We start from the raw sequence: 25,029 nt of genomic DNA, 5'->3' as shown, positions 1-25,029 counted from the left end.
TGTGTATTTCCTGGCTATCACATGTGCATATATATACCAATACACCATATGACACAAAAACTCGATTGTTGATTTGTATTTGGTAACCAATAATATTATCAAACTAAATGTTTTTGTATGTACTTGTATCTTCTATAGCGTTAATATGACTTGTACCATATTTAGTTAATATTCTGGAATGGAATGTAGTAAGATTGCTTATGTCAATGCAACCTTTACCTGGGGGAAGGTCACCTGACTAAGACCCATTACAGGTTCAATGATCTGTATCTTGGTTCTCCACTGGCCCTGCGTCCCGTCAGTCACTCCTGTCCTCTCAGTCTGTCCTTCACCTCTATGGGAACACAATCATAAAGCTCCACACTCTCACCGGTACTTTCTTCTGTTAACTTAGTTAGCCACTGCTGGAACTCTACTCTTCTTCTATGGCAGAGAACAAGCCGTATCGCTATGGGCTCATTGTTCTTGGGATGGCGTTTGTGGCATTGGGTATGTTCATGATTTCCGTAGAGGAACCACAGGTGTTCGCCACATTCTGTGCTATGGGAGTGATAATGGTGGGCATGGGGACGGTCTGGTCGGTGTGTCAGTGTTACCCCAGGGTAAGGAAAGTTGGCTGTTCCCAATGTTTGGTAATATATGGATTTTATGTTTTATGTTCTTCTGCATTTACTTTGATTATAATGTGCATATAATTTGACAGAGTGCGTTACATTAGAGTGTTTCCGATGTCCAACAGGTGACTGTTATACTGGCAGAGAAGGAAGAGCTCTGTGGGGCTGAAAAACTGGACTTGAGTGCTGAAAGCTCAGATGAAAAAAGGTTAGAGTAAGATCTCTTTACAGACAACACAAACAAATATTTTAGATAAATTGCATTGGATATTAAAGGGATAGTTTACTCAAAAAGTTCAATTCTGTCATTAATTACTCACCCTCCTGTCTATCACTGTGACACCTGTCTTGGACTTTGTTTTGCCTTCTGTGTTTGTGCACCATGTGTTTCATTGTTAATCGGTTTCACCTGTTACCTGTCATCCTCATCACAGACATCATCACTCACTGTGTGCAGCTGTTGTCACTTAGTCTCCTCATTTGTCTGTGTATATAGTCTCCCTAGATTCAGTACTATTGGTACCACACCATAGACTGCCATCAAGGCCTCAATGAAGGGGATAATGTGAACAGAAAGGGGGTTCACAATGTAAATGTGCAGCGCAGATACTATTGTGATTCTTAATATTCCAGATTAGTAATATTATATCAAATAAAAAAAAGGCAGTTGACTAAAATCTTCCATATCACAAATGTGAAAGCAAAATGGCCAGGATCTGTGCATGACTTAAGAATTTTCAGAGATTCACATTTATGCACATTATTTGAAAGTGGTAAGGAAAATTCCACAATTAAATATCAAGCTCACTGTATTACATACACTTATGCTGGTCCTAACAGAACTGCATTTTTTTCATATGACCCCATTCCCTGACCCAAACCAGTTACAATGCAGCTCTAGCCAGGACAAGGGCACACAATGAAATGAACTTTGGCTAACTAAAGGGAAGATTTCAGTGTCTGAAAAGTATGAGGGTTGCACACCTGACAGGGCCTGTGACATTGTTGCATGTGCCATATTACACAACATTGCCAAAAAAAAAAATATTTTCATTAAATGTTTAATAAAAGACAAATATGCTTAGTTCCTTGAGTTTTATTTAAATTGTTCTTTGTAAAGAAAAGCCAGTGGTCAAGTGCCTGCAACAAGAGATATTAGACACATGCCTCATGCAACAAATAAAAAGGAAAAGTTGGCTATACACTGCCCACCTGTAGGCCTATGTCTCCTCTGTCTGTGCAGACTCTTCTGTAGGCCTTTCTGTAGATGTGGAATCCTGCAACTTATATTGCAGCCATAAAGCATACAAGTATAAATTAAGTAAAGTTATTTATGCACTTGCAGGTAGGCTAGTTCCTCCATATGACAGTTATCTGAGAGGGTTTATTCACTGTCCAGTGCAATGGAAACAAATGGACATTACAAAGTCTTATACTTTCTTATCCTTTGGAAAGTTAGAAAATGTCCACTTACTGCACATATTTCAGCCACCACTTTCTTGGGAACAGATACAAGTGTTGGTGTATTATGTAAAAGTGCACAAAAGAGGAAAACAAAATGTCATTATTTACAATGACCTACACTCGGGAAAAATGTGATCAATAACTCATGGCAAAATATTTTTACATTACCATAAGTTTATTAGTTTTCACTTTCACAAGTCAAAGCAATTCATCATTACTCAAGATTTAACAGTTGAAATGACTATACAGCCTTAATTTAATGCAGCAAAAATTATTTTACAGTGTAGGCTACTAAGATCTTTTCTTCTTTTTTTTTCTCAGCCTTTTTCTTGGTTGCTTTTATAAACAGACAACCATTTAACAGTGCCTTTTATAAAAGAGACTATAATATAACTAAAAATTACCATTATGTAGAATATTTTTGTACTTCACTTTTATTTGTTCCCATGTTCTAGTGTGGTGACTCTGACATTACAATGAACAAAGTAATTATTTATGCAATTATTAAAATACAAAAATATAGGCTAATAAGTGATAAAAACATCTAACATCGCCACTTCTAACGGATTTAAATTGTCTGCTACTTTTTGCCAGCCCTCTCTCTTGGCTTTTTCAGACTTTGAGGTGTTCCCTGGCGTTTTGATTAAACATTAAAATTCCGAATAAACTTCGACTATTAGTTCTTGCTCTGCTGAGGAGAAAAACGGTGCGCGCTCTTTGGCCACGCTGAACAGCCAATAGCAGCGTTGCTGATCATGTTTCTACTATCGATACATAGTACCGATACCCCTTTTATACCAACGCATGAACGCGCAATTATCTCAGATAACTCAATCCAGCTATACTAATCATATCTGGCAGGTGTGTTCGAAGAACCTAATTAGCCAGATCATGAGTAGCATGATGATATCATCTTGGATGTGTAATTTGATCTCGGATGTTTTAGGCAACGTACGAAGAACGGGCCCCTGGTCGGTTCTCGTCTTCAGTTTGGTACGTGTCTTTTTTGTAAATAGTTTAAGCCTGATCCGTCTTCCTGAACGTGCCTCACGCAGCCAAAGTGTGATTCTGTCGTTCCAAATCCGTAAGACTTTCGTTCATCTTTAGGAACACAAATGAGAACGTTTTCAATGAAATCTGAGTAGATTTCTGTCCCTCCATAGACAGTTTATGCAACCACTGTGATGCTCCAAAAAGTTCATAAAGAGATCGTAAAACTAATCCATATGAATTGAGCGGTTTAGTCCAAATTTTCTGAAGTGACTCAATTGCTTTATATGATGAACATTCAATTTAGGCTTTTTTTATCACATAAACATTTTATTCACATAACCATTCATCAACACACACATCAGTTGTGGTAAATGGAAGCTCAAGCATGTTCGTTTGACGTGTGAGGAGAACCAATGAGGTTAATTCTCTTGTTACGCAGCACGTTTGAGCTTCCGCAAGAACCAATGAGGTTCATTCTCTTGTTACGCAGCGGTGAGCTTCTGCAAAAAAAACAATGAGGTTCATTCTCTTGTTACGGCCTGTTCACATATCGCGTCTTTTGCGCGCGCAAGTTCGTTATTTCAAATGTAGGCGCGCGGAATGCGCGCTCATAATGGAAGCGATGCTGTCGCGGTGCGACGCGCTCGTTTTTTCCAAGCGCGTCCGCGCCGCATCGAGATAAACATCTCAACTTTTCAGAATGCCGCAAGCGCACCGCAGGTCACGTGACAAGAACCAAGCTTAGCAACGACAGACGCCTCCGGAGCGCAACCACCCGAGCGCTTTGGAAAAAGGAGAACGCGGCGCGCCTAGCGTTTTCTATGCGTTTTTAGGCGCGATATGTGAACAGGCCCTTATGCAGCACGTTTGAGCTTCTGCAAGAACCAGTGAGGTTCATTCTCGTGTTACGATCAATGTTTATTTGTGCATAAAATCCTCAATTCAATCTGTTGTTCATCATATAAAGCATATAAAAAATGTTGGACTAAACCGCTCAATTCATATGGATTAGTTTTACGATCTCTTTATAAACTTTTTGAAGCGTCAAAGTGGTAATTGCGCAGCTGTCAATGGAGGGACCGAAATCTCAGATTTCATCAAGAATATCTTCATTTGTGTTTCAAAAATGAACGAAAGTCTTATGGGTTTGGAATTTTTTATTTTTGGGAGTCTATCCCTTTAAGACTTTTCAGGGAATATATCTTGAAATAAGATTCTATACATATAATAGATTATAATTATTATATTATAATAATTCAAAAAAATAAGTTTCACTACACTGGTAAATTATGTATTTAAAAGCATGCATTTGCTAAGTGGGAATCTGAAACTTAATTCAAGAAAACAAGTCTATTTTCTGTGATTCTCAAGTCAATTTATCTTCTAGAAAAGACACAAAATATTTATTTATTTATTGGCAATAATGCCTCTATAAAGCTCGTATGGTATGAGGAAAGGACTTGATTTTGTCCTCAAGAATTGACTGGAACATTTGAAGCTGGGCATTGTTAATTAAATGGATGCAAATCTGAATATCATTTGTGGAATATATTTAGTCCCACCCTCTGAAAATGTCATTTCGATGGAGAGGGGAGGTTAATGTTTTTGATTATAGATTGAGGACATCATTTTAATAATTATGTGCATGGATAAATCATTTATATTAAACACTGCAACATCCTGTAAAAAATTTTTTTTTAAATAAAAATAAATAAAGATTTGTCAATTTTGATTTCATGGTGACTTTAGAGTGAAAGGTTACTGTATTGTAAATTATCTCTCCACAACACTGGAGTCTGGGTTTGTGTTTTCTGAGGGCCCATCAAGACTTATTAAGTCTAAATTCACTCACTCTGTAACTGAGTTAAGCGGCTGGATAATTGAATCTTAGAGAATCTTACCTCTTCCAGGGAATGTAATTATGCTGTGTGATGAGATTATTTTTGTACAATATCTTAAAGAGACAAGGGTACAACTTTACAACTCAAAAGCCTCTAATTATACCACAATGGTGTACAGTTAGACCGTATGCTGCTATCAATGTCGTTCAACATGCTCGTCAGTTATGTAAATTACTCGTATATAAGTTTTAGAGAGCGGTCTAATAATCACAATAATTAATTCCCTTACCTGTCCGACAAAACAATAAGCAACTTAAGCATATCACTACTCAGGATTTTTCTCCTTCAAATCATTCAACCTTGTGAATGACGTAACATTTCAACATGGCGAAATACATTGAGGGTGTGACCCGCACCATGTAGCTATCCTATTTTTTTTTTTTTTATAGAAGAACAATCTTCATCTCATTTGAGTGTAGGTCAAAAATACACTTTATTTTTTGATGTGTAAAACTTTTTTTTTTAAATAGCACCAATTATAATATGCAACTTTAAACTGCATAAAACTCAAAAACATGTATTTTCCTGTTACAGTCCACAGAAACCAGTAAGAGCTCCCTTGGCTGGCTTCTGTGATGATGAAAAAGTAGAAATATCAGCAGATCCAAAACTCCACAGTGAGCGTGTCATCGTCCTCCACACATGTCGAAGTTCTCCCAGTGTGCTGGCATGTTCTAGCACTCCATTGACGGACAGAAGAACCACAGGAACAGACCCCAACCGAGAGATGTACTATGGGAAAATGGAAGACTCATGTTACTTTACATCTGAGCTGGAGAGTGAATAGTGCCTTTTGATTAATGTTAAAATCATCATCTACATCTGACATACTGTAAATATTTGCCAGACAACTATGTTGTCACACTTTAAAAAAATATTCTAAATAACGTATAGCAATATCTTTAAAGAGGACCTATTATGCCTCTTTTTTACAAGATGTAATATAAGGCTCAGGTGTCCCCAGAATGTGTCTGTGAAGTTTCAGCTCAAAATACCCCACAGATCATTTATCATACCATGTTGTAAATGCCCATTTTTGAGTGTAAGGGAAAATGCTGTTTTCGTGCATGTTTCTTTAAATGCAAATGACCTGCTGAAATGTAGTAATACAAAGGAAACAAAAGAAAAACAGAAAATCACTCACTGCTCTTGATTGCATAACTTTAGTAGCTATAATAAGAATACATTTCTTACTTGAATGCTGCTGTTAAATCTCTGGCGAAGAGATAAACATGACGGACATGTGTACAGCTCACTCAGGGGAGGAGCTAAGCTAATAGGGCAGATTATGTCACCAGTAGTGGGCGGTGCTTGTTACATTGTGACATTACATAGGAGAACATTCCTTAACTGTTCTTTTTTGAGACACTGTTTCAGATTTATGGAGAAAAGAAAAAGAAAACGGAGTGGATGGATTTTTACCAAAATAAGGTGGTTGTGGACACACTGCGGAAACTAAATATGCATTTAGTTGCAATAATTTTGCATTATAGGTGCCCTTTAAGTGTGTAATGTATGCCATCATATTTTACATTAGGCATGTTAATGTCACAAGGTCTGGCAGTGACTTTGTCACAAGCGTATGATAATAGGATTGTTTCACTCTCAGGAAATAAGGCTGGAGAAAGTTTAAACATTAGGTGATAAAATAGCATACTTGTGACCTTGACCAGAGGACACTGAAAGAGGAACTGCCTGCATTCTGGAATGTGGAGTTTTTATATCTGTCTGTGGTGCTCCTTCATAAGAGATCCTTTACACATGGGACAGCAGGATAAATAACCATAGCTGGATTGATATGTGATTTTAGATATTTAAATGTAGTATTGTAGTAAAATTCTAGGGATAAATTAAAGAGATAATTGCTGAGCAAGTTAAAAATACACGTAGTAGCCTACTGAAATGTGAATCAGGCCTATGGGCAACACACGTTTGTTTTTCTGTTTTTTTTATGGTGGGGACTTTCCGTTTATGAGGTTCCATTTGTGCCAAAAAGGAGTCGACTGCTTTGTTCTTGTACCTACATTTGCCCTTGTCATTGCCTATGTTTTAGGATAAAGCGTTGTACTACATTTGTCCATGTCATATCAGTCATTTACTTAAAATAAATTAGTAGGCCTATTTGTTGGAGTATGTTCTTTACATTGCCTATTTCTGTCGTTTATGGGAGGATTTCCAGAAATGATAGCATTCTGTTTGTGCAAAAATAAATAAATAACTGTTGTCCTCCCTGTCCGTTCAGCTCAGTTTTATGCTTCATAAGTTACTGGTCACAGTGAAAGTCCTGCAGTGTAGGCTATTTGATAGATATCCAGGTAAACAAATAGAACGTTTAGATATTTTCAATATTTAAAAGCACGAAAGCACGAAAATGAAACCTTAAGAATTAGACAAAGCTTTAAGGACAGAAAGACAAATGCATATACAAGTTTCATAAAACTAAGCTCATTATTGAAAATTTTGTTCTGTTTATTTGTACCTGGATATTTGTAGAATGCGTTGCGGAATGTTTACATTTCTGTGGAAATTTGCTTCCCCAAAATAGCCAGGCCTTTGCAATCAAGCTTTTAATGTTGTTTATATGTCTATGTGGTGTTTTTAATATACTTCAAGACAAAACATGTGTAAATTCATAAGTCAACACCATTGCTGAGTAATTTCTCCATAAAACTGCAGTGAACCAAAGACAGTCTCAAAAACACGGTTTGAAATCGCTGGTATTTCTGACGTCACAAACTACCTTGTAACGTGTGATCGTCAACAAGTGCGAGTGAGTGGAGGGGGGACTAATTTGCATATGTATAGAACCGTGTACACTAAATCAGGCAAGGGTGTTACATTCAAGCTATTTTAAGGCATTAAGATTTTTTTTTTTTTTTCAAGGAAATAGTTTAAATATGTCATTTTGGTGCTCAAAGATGAATTTTAAGGGATAAAATAATTGACTACAGGGGGACTTAAAGCGCTCAGGCTCTGTTAAAAGCAATTAGATTATTATGCATGCTGCCCATATGACTTTTCTGGCATTCATAATAATCTTGAGTAGGCCTAGCTATATACTGCAATAAAACGAATAAAAAAAAACCTCATAGGCTACTATTTAGGATCAGCATGTCAGTGGTAGGTGAGGTGCATCTCAGGTTTCTTCTGTTTTCTCACAAACTGTTTTTTTCCCTCACTCAATATGAATAAAATATATATATATATTTTAAATAATAATAATTACCCTGCTTTGACAATATGGATTATATTGTGTTAGCACGTTTCATTTGATTACTCTTTTAGCCCTTCACCAATACCACTATCTGGCCAACAGAGGACGACGTGAATCTGTATTTCATTTTGGTCAAAGTGAAGCAGCATCCGACACGTGCAACTTTTTGACTCTCACGAACGTGCGCAGGTTAGACATGTGTCGTCCTTTTGCCTTTTTAAAAAAACAAACAAATAACATTTCACTACAATTCAATTATTAATATTGTTAATATTGCCTTTTCTCTTTATTTGTTAGGCTGTTTGTAGTCACTTTATTGACACTTTAATTTTACAGGTTTTGCAGGAATAGTAAGCGTGTAATGTGTGTGTGGGTGGACTGTAATCTGACTCCTCTTCTGCTGTATTTATTACCTCACATCGTTCGATATAAGCACAGAGAAACGTCAGAACGCTCCACCTCACTGCGTTCACTCCGTCTGAGTCCGTCAGAGAGATTCAAATGACATGTTAAATGATATGAGGATACACTTCAGCTCTAAATCTCTCTGCTTTATACTTCTGCCTTGCCATATGAGGAACACCAATCCAAAAAAGGGAATTTTGAGCAACATCACTTGAACTACTTATTTTATATTCTTGACCTAAAAGCACAAAAAGTGTCCAAGAATGAGAGGCGTCGTGACTGTGTGCTGTTTGAGTTTTCTTCTGAGTCTTCTGGCTATGGTTAAGAGTGATGAAGACTACACTGAGGATGAAGAGATGATCCTGTCTCTAATTCTGCAGGATGACTCCCAGCCTGAAGCAGACAGCAGGCCATCTGCCCAGTTTTACAGGTGCACTAAGGTACTGGCTAAATTAACTAATCACTGTATGTGCTTATTGCCTGATATTAACTCTAGAAACGATATTTATTTTTTAAATGAATGCTTAGGGGGGGATGCTGCATTTTTTAAAGAGCAAAATTCAATAATTCAGTTTTCTGTTTTCTGTGTTCTGTGTACTGCACTCTAAAAACTGCTGGGTTGTTTTAACCCAAATTTGGGTCAGATATGGACAAACCCAAACGTTGGGTTAAAAATGTAATGTAAAAACGAACCCAATGGCTGGGTTTGTCCATATTTGACCCAAAGTTGGGTTGAAACAACCCAGCAGTTTTGGTTCTTTTTATGAAAGTAAAATAAATTATTTTGATAAAGGAAACTTTAAAAAAAAAAAAAATTTTTAAATTGTTTAAATCAGGCAAAGTGATTTTACTGTCTACAGGATGCAGCTTTTAATTTTATTAATTGTATCAAATAAAACTTACTAAATAAATAATGCATCTAAAATGACTAATTTCCTAAGTAAAACTAATGAACAAGATTTATACATAATATTTAGTCTACAGTAGGAGGCACATTGTTAGCCCCAATAGTTTTGTTAATATTTAATGTGTGTAAGTAGGACACTTTATTTGACCAAATATCCAGTACTGGACATCAAATTGATGTATGAATATAGGCATAACACTATGATTTTTTTTTGTATCCTGTTCCTTGTTTGTGAAGGGCGATCATATCTTCTCTAAACTTTTTGGGCCATTCTTTTGACTTAGCCATATTTCTTAGGCCTCGTTTACACTGCAGGTCTTGATGCCCAATTCTGATTTGTTACCTTTATCAGATTTTTTTGACCGTCCGTTTACATGTTCTTTCAACTGTGACCCATATGCGGTTCATGTGTTTACACTTGCCATACTATCTGAAACATCGCACATGCTTAAGGGGTTAAATTCTCTTGCACATATGCGATATAAGCAAAGTTCGCCAAACATCACCATGATTTTGAGCCGGAGGAGGACGAAAAGTGCCACCATTGCAGCGTGCGTATATGCTTCAGTTATTGTGTGCGAGAGAGATCTCAGGACTGGCGGGAGCATATTCTATTTAAATATTGGCTTTAACGAGAAGCAGTGGGTCCTAAATTTTAGGATGAGCAAGCCAACCTTTGATATGTTGTGTCAGCGTTTGTCCACATTCCTCTCCTACGACGATACAACGTTTCGTCGGGCCATCCGTCCCTTTGCAAATGCGTGTCGGGGTTTCTCTCAACATTAAACCACGGAGACGTTGCCTAATGCCTCAGAAAATCCGATCTGGCTATTTACATGACAGTCGCATTGGCACATATCGGATTTATCTCCACATATGAATGAGGCCTGAAACCGATCATCATAGAACACATCTGATCTGTGTCACATATGAGCAAAAAATCTGAATTGGGTCACATTTCACTGACAGTGTAAACGAGGCCTTACATGCAGTCAAACATGACATTCAACAAACCTAGCCAGTTCAGATATTTCATGTGTTCTAGCTCAAACACACCTGGTGCAACTAATGATGCCATTGATTACTTGCATCAGGTGTGCTTGAGACAACACCTGTTTTGCATATTTGTGCTGCTGTGAGGGATTTTATTCTGGGGGTTGAATAATTTTTAGACTGCAGAAGTCAATAAAAGTTGCATTTTCAGTTGGATTTGGGGAAACCATTTGCAACATTTGTTGTGTCGAGCTATTTCAATTACTTTCGTTTGATTTGTTCATTGCAAACAACTGAAAGTCTACATTTAGCCAATACACCTGATTTGCAATGAGAGTTCATTCATTTTGACTATAACTGTAGACACAAAAACTTTGATATTGTAGGAAACTCAGAATCGAAGATCCGGAGCCCGTTCTTCGTACGTTGCTTAAAACATCCGAGATCAAATGAGACATCCAAGATGATATCATCGTGCTAATCATGATCTGGCTAATTGGGTTCTTCGAACACACCTGTTGTTTATGATTAGTATCGCTGGATTGAGTTATCTGAGATAATTGCGCGTTCATGCGCTGGTTTAAAAGGGGATATGTATCGATAGTAGAAACATTAATCAGCAACGCTGCTATTGGCTGTTCAGCGTGGCCAAAGAGCATGCACAGTTTTTCTCCTCAGCAGAGCAAGAACTAATAGTCGAAGTTTATTCGGAATTTTAATGTTTAATCAAAACGCCAGGGAACACCTCAAAGTCTGCAAAAGCCAGGAGAGAGGGCTGGCAAAAAGTAGCAGACAATTTAAATCCGTTAGAAGTGGCCATGTTAGATGTTTTTATCACTTATTAGCCTATATTTTTGTATTTTAATAATTGCATAATTACTTTGTTCATTGTAATGTCAGAGTCACCACACTAGAACATGGAAACAAATAAAAGTGAAGTACAAAAATATTCTACATAATGGTAATTTTTTGTTATATTATAGTTTCTTTTATAAAAGGCACTGTTAAATAAATGGTTGTCTGATTATAAAAGCAACCAAGAAAAAGGCTGAGAAAAAAAAGAAAAGATCTTAGTAGCCTACACTGTAAAATAATTTTTGCTGCATTAAATTAAGGCCATATAGTCATTTCAACTGTTAAATCTTGAGTAATGATGAATTGCTTTGACTTGTGAAAGTGAAAACTGATAAACTTATGTTAATGTAAAAATATTTTGCCTTGAGTTATTGATCACTTTTTTCCCAGAGTGTAGTTCATTGTAATGACATTGTGTTTTCCTCTTTTATGCACTTTTACATAATACACCAACACTTTTGAAGACAAGAATTCCAAGGCACTCGAATGTTAGTGAAAAAAGTTAAAAAGCCTTTATTTCATTCATGGCTTACTTAAAAAATTGGTGAGAAGTACACCTACATGTTGCGACCAACCAACACTTTTATCTGTTCCCAAGAAAGTGGTGGCTGAAATATGTGCAGTAAGTGGACATTTTCTAACTTTCCAAAGGAAAGAAAGTATAAGACTTTGTAATGTCCATTTGTTTCCATTGCACTGGACAGTGAATAAACCCTCTCAGATAACTGTCATATGGAGGAACTAGCCTACCTGCAAGTGCATAAATAACTTTACTTAATTTATACTTGTATGCTTTATGGCTGCAATATAAGTTGCAGGATTCCACATCTACAGAAAGGCCTACAGAAGAGTCTGCACAGACAGAGGAGACATAGGCCTACAGGTGGGCAGTGAATAGCCAACTTTTCCTTTTTATTTGTTGCATGAGGCATGTGTCTAATATCTCTTGTTGCAGGCACTTGACAACTGGATTTTCTTTACAAAGAACAATTGAAATAAAACTCAAGGAACTAAGCATATTTGTCTTTTGTTAAACATTTAATGAAAAGGTTTTTTTTTTTTTTTTGCAATGTTGTGTAATATGGCACATGCAACAATATCATAGAAATTGAACATAATGCATTAATTAAATTTTTTTGTAAAATCCAACCTTTAAGAACACCAATTTTCTTTGTGAATGAATAAAATTATCGTAAATAAATAAATGTTCTTCCTTAAAATACAGGGTGCATAAATCTGGACACCCCTATGTTAAATTCCCATAGAGGCCGGCAGATTTTTATTTTTAAAGGCCAGTTACTTCATGGATCCAGGATACTATGCATCCTGATAAAGTTCCCTTGGCCTTTGGAATTAAAATAGCCCCACATCATCACATAGCCTTCACCATACCTAGAAATTGGCATGGTTTTATTTCAGTTAGCCTAATAGCTGGTTTGATTTGCATTGAGAGATGATCTTATGGCAAGTACTCCATGCCAGTCTCTAGGTATGGTGAAGGCTATGTGATGATGTGGGGCTATTTTAATTCCAAAGGCCAAGGGAACTTTATCAGGATGCATACTACCAAAACGTCAGTTTTTCCCTTACAACGAGGCAACGATATGTAATCAACTTGCAGGTGACGAAATGGTCCTGGTGGAGCTGGGGTATATGTTGCTACTGTAGTTGATGCTGGCACATCATTATTTTTCTGGCATGTAACACATCTCTTGACTGTTTCGGTGGCTTCATTACTGATGAAGCCTGACGAGCTAGATGAACTGCCTGCACTGCTCTAAGACATGGGCCCATACCCATGCCTTCAAGTTTACCAGAATAGTAATGAATTGGGCGTAAACTGCCTCCATGATCTTGCATTAGACATGCAGTCATAAAGCCTAAGTGTTCATGGACATAAAACACAAAGGGTCTATCAGATTGTGCAATTCCCAATGCTGGTGCTTGACATAGTGCTCTCTTCAAATCATTGAAAGCTGTTAGATGAAGTTCTTCCATACAAACAATATCAGAATCTTTAACATGGCCTTTCAACAAGTCATAGAGCGGCTGAGCAATCGAGGCATAGTCTTCAATCCAAGGTCTACAGTAACCTGCTGTTCCTAAAAATGATCGGAGTGTTTTAATGGTAGTAGGCGGAGGTATGGCTTTTACTGAAGCGGCTCGATCCTGTGTAATGGATCTATTCCCTGTACCAATTGTCTGACCCAGAAACATGACTTGCTTTTTAGCAATTTGAGCTTTGTGAAAGCTGCATTTGTGTCCTTTTTTCTGCAAATAGTCCAACAATGCTGCCAATTCAGTTTGATGTACCTTGTGATCTGTTGAGGCAATCAAAATATCATCTACATATTGAATCATAGTGGACTGTTTGACTGGACATTCTGGGTCACACAAATCACGTCTTACAGCCTTTAACGACATGTCGTAAAGACGCAATTTGCTGATCAATGCTCTTCTAAATTCAGAAAAATCTGTGCGTGCTGAGGGTAAGCATTGGGATGGTCTCTCTATAGCTTTAGGTCCTAGTGCTTTGGCAACAGTTTGTATTTGGACAACAGAAGAGTTGGGAGGAACACTTTCAGTTCCCTCAGCTCCCTGAGATCTTCTCCTTGCCCCACACACCTTCACTGAGGCCACGTCCACACGAAGCCGGTGCGTCCCCTATCCGATTTTTTTTTTTTTCTCATTCTAAAAAAAAATTCCGTAAACACGGCGTCGTCTCAAGAAATATCTGCGTACACACGAAACCACTGAAACCGACTGAAAACGGTGTAGTATATATGCCAGACCAGTATGGGGCGCTGTAATTCTGCCACAGAGATACACTATACACGGAGAAGAAGACTTTGAGCATGCGCATAACCAGGGTTCTCAAGTTTTATCAAAAGCTTGGAGTGAGATCACATGCGGTTAGGGGAGGAGCCCTAATGGAGCCCCGCCCCCGCCCCCCAATTTTACCCATTGTTCATAATTAACCAGCACAAACTGAAATTATAACAATTGGTAAATCTGATAAATGACAGAGCAATTCATCACATCAAATATACTCTTTAATGTTATATTTCAAAATTAGAAATATACAAAAATATAACAAATTGCTCCAAACAGTTTGGAAAAACAAATCTTTTTGCATTTTGAATGTGTCTAGTCGAAATGGTATAATGATTTATTGTGAGGTGGGACATTGTGAACAAATGACATATAGAGTATTAAGGTGTGTGTGTGTGTGTGTGTGTGTGTGTGTACACAAGAGTACTATGATATAATATGATATGATAAAATATCTTTTTGCTTTTTCCCTGACATCTTTGAAAAATACAAATGCAATGGCAATGATTAATGTATGTTTTGACAGGATATAAAATATTACCCACAGCACTCTGCTTTAATACATGTAGCCTTAATGTAACTAGAAAGACTATTAATACAGTATAATATATAATTTAAAATAAAATGAAGAAATACATCTTCATTCCTTCCCATACCCACTAACATTTCCCTTAGTTTCAGATAACGTAAGCTAGCCAAACTGAGCCAAAGCTTCTGGCAAAGTAGTTGTACAGTTTTTGACTGCATCAATAATAATGAATACGATGGGCTAACGTCATATATTAAATGTTCTAGCCTAAAAATGTTAGACGAGCTTTCTTCCAACTTACCTTCTCCATCACGACGTGTGTTCGCGCGATGTTGTTGGTTACCTAGTAACGAACGTACGGTGGCCGAGAATGTTCCGTCAACTTCCGTGTGTTCGCGCATCTATGTTGCCTAGTAACGAACGCAATCTGGCCGCGAGAAACTTCACTACGTGCTGGCGGCAGGAAACTTCACTTTGTGTGCCTGCGTCTCAAATACAACGTTATTTATAAAGCTTGCAGGACAACTTGGTTGGCACTGCCTTTTCAGCGTGAGAAATACACGGTGTGGCGTGTGAGCGTGTGAACTGGTTGAATTGCGTGTGTCTCACGGCCAATGCGTGAGACTTGAGAACCCTGCGCATAACCTTGCGCGCTGTATACGAACCAAGAAGACAAAGATTATCGCTTTTTGCTCACCACAGTTGCAGAGAAGCAATAGATTTTGCTGTAATAAAGCTAGTAGGCTTAGTAGCTTCTGCAGCACGAATACAATCATATAAGTCCGCCACTATTATTGTTGCTGTTACTCGTGACACAGACGACACGTGATATGATGACATCATCGTTTCACAAAATATACGGATTGGCTGTACACACGAAACCGCAAGGGTGTCGGTTTCAGATTTATCCACTTTGGGACCCGGTTTCAAAAAATAGCGGTTTCAGTCGCCCAAAACGCCGGATCCGTGTGGACGAACCGCCAATACGATAAAAAATTTATACGTATACAGCGAAACACGTCTCCGTGTGGACGGGCCCTGAATCTACGGGCTTAACAGTTACTGATTGGATGGCTCCATCTGTTTCAAAAAAAGCTTTTAAGTCAGGATAAATGTTATCAGGCTGACTAACTTCTCCCACATCAGTTTTTTCTGCATCTTTGTTGCGGTTTAATTTCTTAGTTAAAGAAGATATTCTAGCACGGAGCTCATTGTTCTGTTTCTCTAGCTCTGAGTTGCGTTTAGACTGTTCTGTAGCTATTGCTAAGACAAATTCTCTGTGACAACAAATAATGGCTTTCACCTTGTTCTTACGAATACTTGTTCCTAGTACCTTTTTACAATTTTACTTTTTACCTAGTACCATTGACCATGCTTTGTCTGGATGAATCTCATATTTCTTTGTCAAAACCAATCTGACTGACTCCGTCACTATAGAGTCCATGTGCTCTCCCAAAAATGTTTTAAATTCGCTATCTGACCACAATGGAGTCGCAAGACCACCTTTTTCAGTTGTGGGGATCAGTCTAGCATTTTTTCTAAACATTTTTGTGAGTTTTCTTTGTTACCACACAATCAAAAACACTAAAACTTCTCTCTACTGTCTACAACAGAGGGTACACTTGTTAACACATCAACTATTGTTAACCTTCCTTGACAGAGCAAAGGATAACACAATTACTAGCACTTTACGCTTATCTTCCCTGTATTTACAGAGGATACAATATATTAGCACTTGATGCTTATCTTCCCTAACTTTATAGAGGATAAAACCTTCTCTAGCAAGAGGATGAAACACTTCCCTGTCAAAGCAAAGGATAAAACACTTCCCTGGCAAAGCAGAGGATAACACACTTCCCTGGCAAAGCAGAGGATAAACAATATTAACATGTACTGCTAAATCTTCCCTGCCTGGAAACAGAGGATAACTTTCATCTCTAAAAGCAAACTTTAGAGGATATCTTTAGTTAACCAAACCCTGCAGCTGTCTGTCAACTCTTCTCTGACGGCGCAGAGGATACAAATTTGTACTGGTCTTTTAAAAGTTCTTTTGAATAGAGTAGCACTCACCAACCCTTGGTTGTAAAGAAAAATTCAGTCTGGAAATCTTTGTTCAGCTGGAAATTTCTCTCTGGATTCCAAAAGATGCAGTCTGGAAAGCAGATCTTGGTTTGAGCTTGAAGTTTTCAATCTGGATTCAGGTGATTCAGCCTGGAACTCAGTCAGATCTTTGTTGAGCTTGATGTTTCAATCTGGATTCAGGTGAGGAAGCTGGAACTCTATCCGGGTCACGGCACCAAAACTGTAAGAAACTCAGAATCGAAGACCAGGAGACGTTGGGATCGCGTTCAAACAGAATTTATTCTTTATTGAGAACTTCGCTTTGCGGTTGCTGCAGTTCTTCCAACAGTCTAAATCTAATACAGTATGCATTGTAGTTATATACATTCCAAGGGGGAGGGATTACATAGAGGCGGAGACTCTGAACAAAGCATGCAAATGAAGTAGGAACACACCCTACTCTGAGAGCGCTACCAGTCCAATTGAATCAGCGTAACTATTCAAATGCTGATACTGGCCAGGAACTCTGGTTCCAAGAGCCATCCCAGAGCCATTAAAGACAAAAGGTGAAAGTCTCCCCTACAGCTAATCCAATCAACCTAACGATTCAACATCTGGGCCAGGGGCTCCAAAAGCCATTTGGGCTCCGAAAGGTGAGAATCTCAGTGATCTGACTCATTTAAAACACAATAGAGAAAACAGGACTGGCCGGAGTCTCTAGCTAGAAACTGACCCTACTAAAATCAAAGTCTTAACTTTTAATGTTGGAACCTAAATTAAACATTTAATAAATTTGTAATACAACAATATTCAACATAATACAATGTCATATATCACTATTTTCCAGATACAAAATTAGATCAATTAAAAAACTGTTTCGACTGCTTGAATCTCACAAATGTTGGTATTCAGATAAAATGACAAAATTAAACATAATAGTCATTAATCAAAAGTGCTAAGATGAGATGATATATATCAAAGAAAAATATAGGCCCTACGTTTATTTATCAACAATGAAAACATACTTTTCAGCTGGTTCCAGAAGCGAGTAACATCCCATTCTACCTTTTATATAACTGCCAAAAAACTTGCCACATTGTTTTATTAGCTGTGTAGAAACACTCACAAGTTGTCCTGACAACTTCAGCTGCCATAAGCCAAGAACATCTAAAATAAAATGTACTGTAGTATGTGTGGAACGTTAGGAATGAGAAGGTTATCAAAATCTTTTTTTTACGCACAGGATGCATGGCGAATGCCGGGTCAGTATATAGTGGTGATGCGGAACGGAACGCACGTGAACCAGGTGGAGCGCACCGCGCGCAGGCTCCGCGCAAAAGCCGCGAAACGCGGATACCTGATCGAAATACTGCAGACTTATTCAGGAGCCTTCCATGGGTTTTTGGTGAAAATGAGCAGCGATGTTCTTGACATGGTAATTTACAGACACTCTTTCACAATAATGCTCTCAGTTTTGTATTTCATATCTCAGTACATATTTTATATTTAAGAATGTTTGAACAGTATTGACTGGAAAATAAAATAAAAACTTGGACTGGGATTAAAATAATTCTTCAGTTATTGTCTGTCTTTTTCATTCCATCGCTTTTCTTTTTGTTTTGTTTTTGTCAGGCAGTAAAGCTGCCCCATGTGGAATACATTGAAGAGGATTCCTCTATCTTTGCCCAGAGCATCCCATGGAACCTGCAGCGCATCCTTCAAAACAAACATGAGCCTGGAAAATACTCACCACTCAGTGAGCTAAAGTCTCCTCTCTCACTCTTTTTTTCCCCAAACACTTTAAAGGGGTGGTAAAATGCCCTTTTCACTCCACAGATATTTTTATATAGCATGTTAAAGTTGTCACTTTTTGAGGGTGAGCAAAAAAGCACCGTTTTGTGTCTGTTCCTTTAAATGCAAATGAGCTGCTGCTCCTGGCACAGGGGGCGGAGCTTCAAGAACTTGTGTCCTTTTACCTCACACAAACATGCACTGGAAATTTAAAAAACTTTTAGCCTTTTATGTTCAAATCGAAGTCAGAAAGATGGAGAGACTCAAGGTGAACTGACAACATGTAGACAACATTTCTGAATGGTTAGTTGGTGAATATATGTAGCTTATGTGTAGTTATCTTCTAGTGACTAATTGGCATATTCTGTCTTGATAATCTATAAATAGTGTTCAGGGGGCGGGGTTTATGTACATTTTAGGGTTAGTGATGTCACTAACCGGGGAGGAATGTCGTGTAGTCCCTACCAGCCGTTTGTTGTAGTCCTTAAAAAGCAATTTCTATAAAAGCAAATATCTCCCTTTGCTTTGAACTTTGAGTGTTGTAACTTTGCAGATGTTGTTTATGCTCAAACAGCAACATTACACACTAACTAAAGTTAGAAAAGTTAAATCATATTCAACCACCCCTTTAATCTACCTTCTAAAATTAAATTCTGAGATCCTGAAGTGAAAGATTTGCTTTCTGCACTGTGTAAATGCTTTTCTTCCCTGTTCTTCAAGTATTTTGCCATTTATGGTTCTTGATCTGTTGAGCCGTCATGCTTGTGTGTATGCAGATGACGGCGCAAAGGTGGGAGTGTATCTCTTAGACACAAGCGTTCAGGTGACTCATCGTGAGATTGAGGACAGGGTGATGGTGACGGACTTCAACAGTGTGCCAGAGGAGGATGGGGTCAGAGTTCACAGACAGGTTGGAGAATGTCATTAAATGTTTTATGGTAACTGGCCAGTTTTTCGTGTAAGTGCTAATGAGAGGCATATGTCCATCACTTTCTACGGTCTTCTGCCCTCAGGCTAGTCAGTGTGACAGTCACGGCACACACATAGCAGGAGTGGTCAGTGGACGGGACTCGGGTGTCGCTCGAGGTGCCAGTGTAAACAGTGTCCGAGTGTTGAACTGCCAAGGCAAGGGTACCGTGTCAGGAGCTTTGGCAGGTAAACCAAAACATAAATAATAATTAAAAAATAAGTATATGTATATACTTATTATATTATTATATTATAGATATTATAAAGCTATATACATACATATATATATATATATATATATATATATATATATAGCTTTATAATATAATATCTTATATATGCAGCTTTAGCAGGTAAACCAAAACGTAAGTAATACAAAAAATTATATATATATATATATATATATAAATATATATATATAAATATAAATATATATATATATATATATATATATATATATATATATATAAATATATATATATATATATATATATATATATACACACACACACACACACACACACAGACACAGACACAGACACACTGCTGTTTTGGGATCTGTGAGATTTTGCAATGTATTTAAAAGAAGCTCATCAATGCATTTATTTGATTTAAAAAACAAAAACAGGAGTTTTGTGGAATATTATTACAATTTAAAATAATTGTTTTCTATTGGAATATATTATATATAAAATTTAATTTATTCCTGTGATGCAAAGCTGAATTTTCAGCATCATTATTCCAGTCTTCAGTGTCGCATTAATAGAAAGTTCTAAAGAACAGCATTTATTTGAAATATAATATTTTGTAACATTATAAATCGCTTTATGTCACTTTTGATCAATTTAATGCATCCTTGCTGAATAAAAGTATTAATTTCTTTCCAAAAATAAATTCTTACTGACCCCAATTTTTTTACTGTTAGTGCGTAATGTTACAAAAGCTTTCTATTTCAAATAAATGCTTTTCTTTTTAACTTTCTATTCATCAAAGAATCCTGAAATAAAGTACAACTGTTTTCAACAATGATAATAATAAGAAATGTTTCTTGAACAGCAAATCACCATATTAGAATGATTTCTGAAGCATCATGTGACACTGAAGACTGGAGTAATGAAGCTGAAAATACAGCTTTGCGTCACAGGAATAAATTGCATTTCATAATATATTTAAAGTAAACAATTATTTTAAATTGTAATAATATTTCACAATATTACTGTTTTTGTTGTTGTTGTCGTATTTTTAATCAAATAAATGCAGCCTGGGTGAGCAGAAGAAACTTCTTTTAAAAACATTAAAAAATCTTACCGATCCCAAACTTTTGAAGTCTTCAGTCTGTCTTATCAGCTTTGGCAGGTAAACAAAAACATAAATAATAAAGTATGATTCTATTCTGTATTAATAAATAAAAGGAAAAATAATAAACAAGAAAATATTTATTAAATAATAAACTGTGTTAGGAGCTTTGGCAGGAAAACAAACAATAAATAAATATTATATGATATGATTATAATACACAACTCTGTTGCAGGTCTAGAGTATATCCAGTCATCTCTGATGTCTCAGCCTATCTCACCTGTGATCCTCCTGCTGCCGTTTGTTGGGGGATTCAGTCGCACCCTCAACGCTGCCTGCAGGAAAATGGTGGAATCTGGAGCAGTGCTTATTGCTGCAGCTGGGAACTACAACGATGATGCTTGTCTGTACTCACCAGCCTCAGAGCCCGAGGTACTGACCGGAGAATCCTTCAGGAAAGCATATGCTTGTTAATACAATCGGTTTTGACATCATTTGTTCCCCTGCTGCAGGTGATAACAGTAGGGGCCGTTAATTTTGCTGACCAGCCGTTGAGCACTGGGAAGACCGGCACCAACGTGGGCCGCTGCGTGGATTTGTTCGCACCCGGTGATGACATCATCAGCGCATCCAGTGACTGCTCTACCTGCTTCACTACCAAGAGCGGAACGTCACAGGCGGCGGCACATGTTGCTGGTTAGCGCACACACACGCACACACTAATGCATACTATTATTAGTGCATGTTATTAGATGGATGAGAGTACATTTGATTTGATCAGTCTGTCTATATAACCAGCTCTGGTCGGTGTGTGTTTTCAGGTGTAGCGGCGGTGCTTCTGAATCTGAGTCCAAACTCCAGCTCTGCTGAGCTTCTGCAACAGCTCCTCTATCATTCAGACAAACAGAGTCTGAACCCAGAGTCTCTGCCACAGGACCACCGTCTCACTACACCCAACATGGTGGTCGCCCTGCCTGACCCGACCTCCACACTCACAGGTCAGAGTTCACGAGTAATCTTCAACAATGTGGCTTGCTGAGCAACAACAGTTATTAATAATATGGACTGATATTACAGTCTGATGTATGATGATTGCAATAAATGTATAATAAAATGTAATGTAACAACTTTTTAATATTTAATATTAACCTTTAATAATTTAATAATACTATAATTAGCAGACTGCAATGAATATATGTACTAAAATATATAAAATAATATAATAACCTATTCATATTTAATATTAACCCCTAATTCATTTAATACTATATTTAGCAGACTGACTGTGTATTTATATATAATATAATATCAACCTTTAATAATTTAATAATACTATAATTAGCAGACTGCAGTGAATTTATACATAATATAATATACTATAATATAATATATAAATGTACCTTTAATAATTTAATATTATAATTAGCAGACTGCAGTGGATTTATAATATAATAGTATAATATAGTACAATATTATATTAACCTTTAATAATTTAATATTATAATTAGCAGACTGCAGTGAATTTATATATAATATAATGTAATATAATAACCTTATAAGTATATATTATTATTTATTGTTTTACTTTATTTAAATACTATATTTAGTAGTGACTTTTATTTAAACATTTTATTTAATATTATATTTTAGCAGACTGCACTGAATTTATAATATAGCCTAATATAATAATCCTGTTAACATTTATTCATAATACTAACGTTATTTATTGTTTTGTTTTACTGATTTATTTACATACAATTGTTCATTTATTGCATTTTATTCTTCCCTGAAACAATTTGGAAGAATTTAACTTCCAAAAGGGTATTAAACCATTTTTGGTAGTCTGTTACTGGCCCGGGCTGGTTTAGGTGGATGCTTTGCAGGTAGACCAGTTTAGGAGTAGTGTAAACACTATGAGTGCCCAAAACACATCTGTAACCATTAAGGTGGCCTTAATGCAGTTTGTTGTGTATTTTTGATGAGGTTGCCACTACATGTGTGTTTTCTCACAGGAGAGGATCTGCTCTGTAGATCGGTTTGGTCTGAGAGGTCAGGCGCTTCAGGTTTCGCCACAACTGTGTCCCGCTGTCGCCACGGTGAAGAGATGCTGAGCTGCTCCAGTTTCTCACATAACGGAGCGAGAGCTGGAGAAAGAGTGGAGGTCATTATCAGAGAAAGTTTGTTCAGTATCTTCAAAAAAATACCGTTTAAACTGTCAGCCTGATGCAAGTCACTACTTGCACCAGAGAGCGAGTAAAGTAGAGGAATGTTTAGTAATTTCCTTTCTGACAGGTGAGAGATGGGCAGAAAGAGTGTGTTGCCGTCAATGGGAACGGAGGGCAAGGTGTGTTCGCTGTAGCGCGCTGTTGTACAGGCCATAAAGCTCAGTGCCAGACGATAGAGAGTCCCGAGAGAGGCGCGGATGCAGAATGTCCCTCAGAACACCAGCTGACAGGTGACAGATGGTTTCGCACTGCAGCGTTTTTCATTAGGATTAATTCATGGATTGTTCTGGGTTCAGATGAAGTTGAAGTGTATTGGGTTTTGGTTATCAGACAATAATTTCGCTCTGAAAAAGTATTTTATAAAAGGTTCTTTCATTTGAAAATTCTGAATTCTCTAATCTCATGCATTTGTTTTGAAATTATTCTCTTAACGAGTAAAGTTTCTGCTGTCACTGCTGCTGAAAATTAATTTGAATAGAGATGTCTATGCTTATCCTAAAGCCAGCTTAGTCTTTGTGTACATTTCTATTCACGTTTCTAGAATGTGACAACTGTCATCTTTCCCTGCAGGCTGCAGTTCTTCCTCTTCCTCTGGAGAGGTATCGGACTCTGATCGACCTCTACATGGCAGCCGCAGGGCATGTCCTGCTAAAAGGGGTGTAACGTCATATGCCTCCTGCTGCCACACGTCCTCTCTGGAGTGTCATCTGAAAGAACACGACCCCACGGCTGTCAGCGAGCAGGTGACTTACTCTCAAGACGTTTCCATTGACTCAGTGGACACAGAAAACAAATGCACAGCTTCTAACATTTATACAAGTGGCAGTTTAACTCCTGAACCTGTTGTACCTACTGTGGATTCATTGAAACATGACTTAAAGGGTTAGTTCACCCAAAAATGAAAATTCAGTCATTAATTACTCACCCTCATGTCGTTTCAAACCCCTTCGTTCGTCTTCGGAACACAAGTGAAGATATTTTTGAATGAAATCTGAGATTTATCCTCCATTGAAAAGTCTATTCACCCAAATCTCATTCATAAAGAGATCGTAAAATAAATGCTCAAGCTTCCGTTTACCATATTTGAGTGCTCTATTTACGTTTACCGATCAATGTTCATCTAAGGAAAAGCCCAAATTAAATCAGTTCATCATATAAAGAGTGTCTCTTCAGAAGACCTAGGATTAAACCATTTGATTCATGGATTTCTTTTGGGTGAATTAAAGTGTGGTCAAATTCACTGCGGTCCATCTCATTTTCGCATGTGAAATCCCGTCATTTTAATGGGAATGTACGTGAGGGTGGAAGATTTCGACGTGTAAATTTTGCATCAGGTTCAGTTGGTCATGCGAAATCACCCTGTTGAACAACAGAAAGCTGTTAGACTTAAAAGTGACTTCCTTGCTTCATGCAACCGCTACACTATTGACATTTTGCCAAAATCGTACTAATATGACCGAACCTTTAGTGTATCTGAGCAGCACTAACCTGCATTATTTATTTTAGGTGGAAGTTTCATGCGAGGAGTCCTGGACACTAACAGGCTGTCAGGCTCTTTCTCGTGGTTCTGTCGCTCATGGGGCATTTGCTTTGGGAAACACCTGTGTAGTTCGTACATCTGGAGGAGATAAAGGAGCTGCCGCCATCGCCACCTGCTGCAGGCACCGCCCGTCCCACCAGCCGCGTGACCACTGAAGACCTAAGGGGGATGTGTGTTCCTCTTTCCTCCCTTCTCTAAACACGTTACCAAGGACATAACTGCTATAACACATAGAATAGTTGGAGGCGTGACACGAGTGAGTTGATTTCTGCCACTACGGAATATTACACGATGGAGAAGAGCATTGTAACTGGTTCTGGTGTAACCATAACCAATGTAGACACACTAAAACCCTTTAAACTGCAAAACACATTTTAAATAGGGATGCATTTATCAATTCTAACCAATACTTATGTAATGGCCGATTTTATACTATTTTG

General features: G+C 37.5%; 2 protein-coding genes across 2 annotated transcripts; both read left to right on the top strand.

Moving 5' to 3' along the window:
- Positions 1-216: 216 nt before the first annotated feature.
- bsnd (barttin CLCNK type accessory subunit beta) lies at positions 217-7,087 on the top strand. The gene is made up of 3 exons (XM_084432505.1): positions 217-602; positions 740-822; positions 5,507-7,087. The coding sequence occupies exons 1-3, from the start codon at positions 426-428 to the stop codon at positions 5,757-5,759; spliced, it is 513 nt and encodes a 170-aa protein (XP_084288631.1). The 5' UTR covers positions 217-425; the 3' UTR covers positions 5,760-7,087.
- A 1,642-nt stretch (positions 7,088-8,729) lies between these two features.
- Positions 8,730-24,855, top strand: pcsk9 (proprotein convertase subtilisin/kexin type 9). Its single transcript, XM_084432491.1, has 12 exons — positions 8,730-9,031; positions 18,012-18,203; positions 18,401-18,524; positions 19,336-19,469; positions 19,573-19,714; positions 21,060-21,256; positions 21,337-21,520; positions 21,646-21,822; positions 22,837-22,985; positions 23,117-23,279; positions 23,620-23,792; positions 24,556-24,855. Exons 1-12 carry the CDS (start codon positions 8,855-8,857, stop codon positions 24,742-24,744), a joined length of 2,001 nt encoding a protein of 666 aa, XP_084288617.1. The 5' UTR covers positions 8,730-8,854; the 3' UTR covers positions 24,745-24,855.
- The last annotated feature ends 174 nt before the right edge of the window (positions 24,856-25,029 follow it).

The sequence above is a fragment of the Rutilus rutilus genome, assembly GCF_951802725.1.
Source record: "Rutilus rutilus genome assembly, chromosome: 15".
Taxonomy (NCBI): domain Eukaryota; kingdom Metazoa; phylum Chordata; class Actinopteri; order Cypriniformes; family Leuciscidae; genus Rutilus; species Rutilus rutilus.
This window is presented reverse-complemented; position numbering and strand designations above follow the sequence as displayed.

What these genes read in the sequence shown, in the direction of transcription:
- bsnd (XM_084432505.1), top strand. Translation starts at nt 426, where the DNA reads ATGGCAGAGAACAAGCCGTATCGCTATGGGCTCATTGTTCTTGGGATG. An exon ending in TGTGTCAGTGTTACCCCAGG is followed by an intron (nt 603 to 739) that starts GTAAGGAAAGTT and finishes GATGTCCAACAG; the next exon opens with GTGACTGTTATACTGGCAGA. An exon ending in GAAAGCTCAGATGAAAAAAG is followed by an intron (nt 823 to 5,506) that starts GTTAGAGTAAGA and finishes TTCCTGTTACAG; the next exon opens with TCCACAGAAACCAGTAAGAG.
- pcsk9 (XM_084432491.1), top strand. Translation starts at nt 8,855, where the DNA reads ATGAGAGGCGTCGTGACTGTGTGCTGTTTGAGTTTTCTTCTGAGTCTT. An exon ending in AGTTTTACAGGTGCACTAAG is followed by an intron (nt 9,032 to 18,011) that starts GTACTGGCTAAA and finishes TTTTACGCACAG; the next exon opens with GATGCATGGCGAATGCCGGG. An exon ending in CCCGACCTCCACACTCACAG is followed by an intron (nt 21,823 to 22,836) that starts GTCAGAGTTCAC and finishes GTTTTCTCACAG; the next exon opens with GAGAGGATCTGCTCTGTAGA.